The 6872-nt window shown below is 37.5% G+C and overlaps 1 protein-coding gene across 1 annotated transcript in view; it reads right to left on the bottom strand.

The window, feature by feature from the left end:
• Positions 1–6872, bottom strand: part of ELAPOR2 (endosome-lysosome associated apoptosis and autophagy regulator family member 2) — a 206033-nt gene that overhangs the window by 46314 nt on the left and 152847 nt on the right. Inside the window, exons 5-6 of the mRNA XM_007956629.2 lie at positions 2038–2218; positions 437–565 (exon numbers count right to left, since the gene is read on the bottom strand). Of these exons, the coding sequence (XP_007954820.2) occupies positions 437–565; positions 2038–2218 (310 nt within the window). The remainder of the gene's footprint in view (positions 1–436; positions 566–2037; positions 2219–6872) is intronic.

Raw genomic sequence — 6872 nt, 5'->3', positions numbered from 1 at the left:
AAAAAAAAAAAAAAAAGCCTTGGAATTGGAGACTTGAAAGAGGCATTGGGAGCCCTTTCAGGAGCCTGATGCAGGAGACTGAATGACTACCAGAACTGTGGATAGCAACATAAATTCAAATTAGCCTGGTTTCTGCCATCTTTGAGCAGGGCAGTGTTGTTCCCAACTCTGTTGGTTGCCATGCAATGCACACAGTCTTTGTCTTAAAAGAAAGAGATTAGGTTTCTAGTAGGGCATTGATCTGTAATTTTTTCCCATTCTGGTTATCATTCCTCTCTGCCCACATTTTACAAACTTGTGTCCATTCCACTTTCACTTCATCAGCCATGACTAGCCAGGAAGAACCATTTTTGAAGTCCTGGTTTTCAGAGGGCTGAGTCCAACAGTGATCGTCTCTGCTGCCAAAATGTACAGAGTCGGCTGATTCTGAACTCACCATTCATCCCATCGCACTTTGAATTTCCAACATTGAAGCAGGAAGTTTTCATGTTGCCAGGAAGGACATTCCACCATTTATATTCAAATCCGAGTGCAGGCTCCGTTCCTGCTGGACACAGTCTACATTCTGCAGGAAACAAGGCAACTAATGTTTACAATTAAACTGCATCCGGACAACTTCTTCTTGCTCTATACCATGCATTGCTCAATGCTTTTAATTTGCAAAGATTGTCATGGGAAAGAGAGATACTGGGTCATCAATTGCCTTAAGAATAGATAACTTTCTCAAAAGCAAACTAGAAAGAAAAAAATCCTGGATCTAGTATACCTATATATAATTGACCAATGTGGGGAAATAAAAAGAACAGATACAGTATCCTTTAAAATAAATGTTTCCCTTTATTTCTGGAAGTAATTGCTAATTCTGAATTCATCTCCACAAGAACAGTAAATCTAAATTAAGTTCAAGTTTTCTTGTATGTAATCTTAGAATCACTTCTCTCCACCTTACAAACAGGAAATATCTCACCCTCCTTGCTGGTTATTAAACTTCATGTAATAGTAATACCACTTAATTATGGACTAATTACTTGAAGTTCAAATATTGACTATGTTGAGAAATAGTTCAGAAAGTTGAGGAGTTTGGTGACTTTAAAGTTTAAAGTTCATACAGAAGCTTGATTTAAATTATTATCTGCAACATTGAACTAGAGGCTCTTTTCCAACCACTTTTCAATATAGGGAAATTCATTGAACAAGCACTTCCTGATTCCAAAGGAGTGAGCAGACATTTTATTTAATACGCCTAAAGAGGATGCTATGAGTAGGATCCGACTCGACAGCGATGAGTTTGGTTTTTTGGTTTTAATGAGGATGAGCTAAATATTATTAGTCTCGGTTGACATGATAAAATTGAAGCTCAAAGACTTAAAATAAGGGGTGACATTATTAGCAGCAAACAGGACATGGATCCAAACCCAAACTAATTTGACTCCAGAGTCTTTTTTTATGCTATATCCCAAAGACTCTGGTTATTAAGTATATAGTCCTATTAAAGTTAGACAGGTACCTACACTACAAATGGACTGCAATTTTTATCCACAATTAAAACAAATTCTGTAATCACTGTATAATTTTAACAGTCTACTTAGGGACTATTTTAAATTCCGTATGTTCAAAATGAGCAATTCGAGCTTTTACTGCGACATAAACTCTGATCTATTACTCCAAAGCTTAATTAGAATAAATGACTTTTTTATACTTACATAAATACACACACACACATATATATATATTACACACACACTGGAAGAAGAATGCTTAATATTGTTAGAATTTTCTTATCAATCTCCAAAGATAAAAAGTCATTAAGAGGCTATTAACAATACATGCTAATGAAAAGCTACCCTCATGATATGTTCAATAAGCCATTAGTATCTCACAAGTCCATTATCATTTTTTCTCAATTCTTCTTCAGTCTCTATAAGAAGCTGTGCATTTTAAAGAATGATTCTATACAAACAATTTAAGACAAGGTCAGTGTATTAAAACAAGATTATTTTTCTAAAGGTCTAATTATTGGATCTATTGACTTCCTACCCTTTGTTCCATCTGAAAACATTCCAGGAGGACAGGGATGGCAGGAAGATGATCCATTGTTAAAAAATCCAGGATTGCAAGGTGGACAATCCCTCTTCTCTCCAGAAGGGGGCAACCTAATAGCATCTATGAGGTCTTCCCGGCAGATTTTGGGCTCTATCCACTTGTACATTATCTGTGTCTGCAAAAAGAGCATGCAAATCACGTAACATGCTATATTTGCTTTCAAGCTCCAATAATAAAAATGTTAAACTGACAGTTATGAAAAATCTAAATAGGTGGCAGAAAAGAAGGGCCGGCTAAGCAGAATTAGTGACAAAGTAAGAGGGGGGAAAAAAGAGAGAGAGAGAGAAAGCTTTGGGAGGAAAATGACCCCTACTTTCAATTTTTTTTTTTTTTTTTTTTAACCTGAGCTACAGATGGTCTTACCTCACACATAGCATGTTCCTTATCATTTCATAAGGACCTCTGGTGGTGCTGTGGTTAAGGCATTGGGCTGCTGACCAAAAGGTCAGTGGTTAGAACCCATCCATCAGCTGCTACGTGACAGAATGATGAGGCAGTCTGCTTGCGTAAAGATTGCAGCCTTGGAAACTCTATGGGGTCAGTTCTACTCTGTCCTATAGTGTTCACTATGAGTCGGAACTGACTCGATAACTTGGATTTGGTTTTTGTTATCAGCTCAAGAGAAAAGATTTAGTGAACTGCTCCTTCAAAGAGCATAGTCTGGTAAACCATATGGGGCACTTCTACTGTTTTATAGGGTCACTATGAGTGGGAATTTACACAAAAGCACACAACAACCTTTTATAAATATTTATAGCAGCACTTTTTTTTTTTTTTTCAATACAGTGATATCAGACTTCCAGTGCTACAGCTAAAGCATTTTCTCCAGTTTTCTAGACCCTTTTCTATGCACTGTCAACATTAGGATGAAGACAGCATCTGCCTTCAAGGAAGTAAAGTCTTTCACACCTTATCCTTTTATTCTCTCGCGTGTGCATACACCACATAAAACAAGGTATAAAAAAATAGCTATACCTCAGCCAAACCACAGAAAGTTGTTATAACACTAGCTTTTCTCTTTTTGAAGCCAGAAATATTAAATGGGCTAGCCATTTCAAAACAAAATTGATGTTTATCCAAGAAAAAAAGTATCTTAAGTACAAAAAGAAAAAGAAAACCACTCTTTTTCAGTTAAGTATAGTTTTTAAAAAGATTTCTATTTCCTTTCATGAGAAATATAATCTGCTGAAAGAGTTCTTCCCCCTTGAAAACAACTTCTGAAGTAATAAGTAATAATGAACCAGGAGAACCAGAACCAAAATTAAAGGCAATTCTCTACAGTTATTTCCCAATAATAGAAAATCATACACAGTAAGCCCTTCCGGGCACTCAATTTTATGCTCAAGTATTCTCTTCTGGAAGAGTAAATTCACCTTATCTAAAGAAGGATACTTAAGGAAATGGTTTAAAAGGTAGATGTCTCAACAGAATTATAAGTAACATTTTTTTTTTTCTTTTTAAAGCTCTCTTTTGCACATTCATTTTACAACCTACATCACTGTTCAACTCAACCAGCCACTTCACCCATCTGCCTTTCTTTACCGTCTGTGAAATAATGGCCACTCCTGCTGGTACTTCCTAAGTAGCTGAACAAATAAATTAGACCCTGTATCCACAAGGGGATCTCAGCTACCAGGAGAAAAGCAAACAAAATTCAGATCATCTGAGCCAATGAAACATTCTATTCAGGTGGTTGCCTTTTAAAAGTTCTAACTTAACATTACAAAACAAATTTCAAATTCGATTCAATTGACTAATGTGCTGATTTATTTTTATATCAGTTAAAATTGCATTGAATTACCTGTGAGCTACTGCCTTGTTGGGAATAACTGATACCCACATGGAATGGGGGGCAGTGCTGAGGCCAAGCACTAGTCACTGAGCCTGGGGCACACCATGTCATCCTCTCAACCACTTTGGGAAGTAGGTAATATTATCTGCAAGTTTATAAATGGGGAAACTCCTGATTAGAGCTGGTAAACAACTTCCCCACAATCCATACACTGCTACTAAATGGTAAAGCAGCTAGTCAGAGAGAGTCCACTTGGTGAGGGCGAAAATTATAAAATACGCAAATACATTTTGACAAGTCAGCTAACCAGAAAGCTGTCAATCCAAGTAAATTTCAGGAACTTTGAAAATGTGCACCACCTTTCAACTTTTAAAAGTTTAATTTTCAAATGCTCAACAGTAAAAGTTTCATTTACAAAGCCTCTTGCTCCACATGGCAGATTGATTCTCCCCCTTCTCTTTCTAATGGGGACAGATGCTTTCAAATCTGGCTGACTAGGGAAAAATCATAATTAATATTAATGACACTATGCGCCAGATGGCTCACAGCACAGATGAAAACCAACTATTCACTCTTGGACAAGTTGAGATAAAATTATGAAATATTTTATGAAACCAAAACAACAGACCAAAACTAACAAGATACCATTAACATTAAAGAAGAGTTGAGTATCCACTTATATTTATATTAAATAATAAAATTCATCTAAAAATGTGGATGTATCGATTGGAAGCTGTTTCTCACATCAAAATATAATTCTACACCAGGAGGACAAACTCTTCACAAAGTTTTAAACTGGACACGTACATGGCTGCTTTATTCCTTCCAATGTTCCTGCTCAAATGCACTATAGCTTTGAGGACTAAGTCATCAGAGCTAAATTAAATGGGCTTTAAAAGGGCCTACCAACTGCTACCCTAGCCTAACTACCTTGTTTTCCATGATATGGCTCAAATGGTTCTTGTTGTTGTGTTTGCCATCAAGTTGAATCCAACTCATAGCAACCCCTCCTTGGGTTTCCGAGGTGGTATCAACTGCAGAAGTAGATTGCCCAACCTTCTTCCGAGGAGTAGCTGGTGGGTTTGAATCTCTAGCTTTCTAGTTAGCAGTCAAATGCCTTAGGCACTACGCCACCAGAGCTCCCAAAAGCAGGCAATTATTGTTTGCCACCTTATACCTGCCACTGAGTACTCTTCATTTGCCCCTCCTTAAATTACCCACCAATTTGCCAGTTTTGTTGCACCCTCCTTCAAAGTCATTACTTGACAACCACACCTGTCCTAAGCACATTCTCAGCCCACCCAGTTACATATCAGCATCCATAAATGCTCTGATACCAAAATACTTTTGTTGTTGTTGTTATGTGCCGTCGAGTCAGCCCCGACTCATAGTGATCCCTCCTTGGGTTTCCGAGGCAGTATCACTACGGAAGTAGGATTGCCCAACCTTCCTTCCGAGGAGTGGCTGGTGGGTTTGAACCGCCAGTCTTCTGGTTAGCAGTCAAGTGCTTTAGCCACTATGCTACCAGAGCTCCTACCAAAATACTAGCAGTCTTCTATGATCACCACATAAATATTGAGAGAGGTACACACAAAATCATACGAGAATTCCCATTGTATCAAAATAATCTTACCAGATTTATTTGCGATATTTAATACTGTATGCTTTCTATTAACCTGCACAGAATCCCTATTTATTTTGGTAATGGACACCATCTTTTTTTCTTTTTAGGGACTCATGTGATACCAAACCCAAACCCAAACACACTGCCATCAGGTTGATTCTGACTCACAGCCACCTTACAGGACAGAGTACAACTGCCCCATAGGGTTTTCAAGGCTATAAATTTTACAGAAGCAGACTGACTTATCTTTCTCCCTTTGGAGCAGCTAGTGGGTTCGAACTACCAACCACTTGAGTAGCAGATGAATGCTTTAACCACTGCACCACCAGAGTTCCCTGGAATACTTCAAGGAACTAGTAATTGTATGGTCTGGCTTCCCAGATGCAGGGATCAGTAAGTAAACTAAGTTGCGCAGTCAGAGTATTCCATGCTCCTGGACAAAACGATTGGTCTGGGATGGATTCATGATTCTAGCAGGGCCAATCCAAGTAATTTCTGAAACTGTGTGGTCAGGGCTCATAGGATCAAAAGCTGTAAGGATTAGAGTGGTTTGGACAGACTTATCAGAGTTGCAGCACTCTACAATTAAAAGCCTGAAAAAAGCCTACCTAAGTAGGAAATCAAATTGAGCCAAGAATATCAACAAGAAAGAACAAGAGAAAGTCCAGATGGAACTGTCTGATGTGAAGTGTATTCCCACTTCTAAAAGCCAACCGAGTTCCACCCCAGTCCTACACTGATGTGAGTCAAGTTTCTGTCACTTGCAAACTAAAGAGTTCTAAACTTGTATTTCTCATGAATAGTTAAGTTTCCCATCCGATTTCTGTAAAGTGGTTTTTTTCTTCTTCAATTCATTAAGTACAGAATGTTATAATTATCCACAAAGGTGCAAACAAACTGACACCTTGCTCTTCTACTATTAAAAGAACACAGGTGAATCACATCCCACAGTCAGAGAGGAGGAAAGACCACCCAAGATAAACAAAAACAAAAGCTATTGTTTAGTTCAAATATCCAAAATAAACAAACCTTAAAGCCTTTCTTATAAATGGCTGACTCCCTAACAACTTTATCTTCACAATTTTTGCAATGTTAACATCTGTAGATATAAGGCAATCTTTGTAGATTATGATGTTCAAGTAAGAAACTTACTATTTTTGAACTATGAACAGTTTAATTGAAAATTAATGCTCTGCAGTGGATTAAACAGTATTCCCCAAAGATATATTTAAGTCCTAACCCTTCATATTGTGGACATGACTTTACTTAGAAATACGTTTTTTGCAGAAGTAATTAAGTTAAGGATCCTGAAATTAAATCATCCTGAATTTAGAGTAGGTCCTACCTCCAAGG

This window comes from Orycteropus afer, unplaced genomic scaffold (genome assembly GCF_000298275.1).
Source record: "Orycteropus afer afer isolate SDZICR_OR568_19922 unplaced genomic scaffold, OryAfe1.0 scaffold00644, whole genome shotgun sequence".
Classification (NCBI taxonomy): domain Eukaryota; kingdom Metazoa; phylum Chordata; class Mammalia; order Tubulidentata; family Orycteropodidae; genus Orycteropus; species Orycteropus afer.
This window is presented reverse-complemented; position numbering and strand designations above follow the sequence as displayed.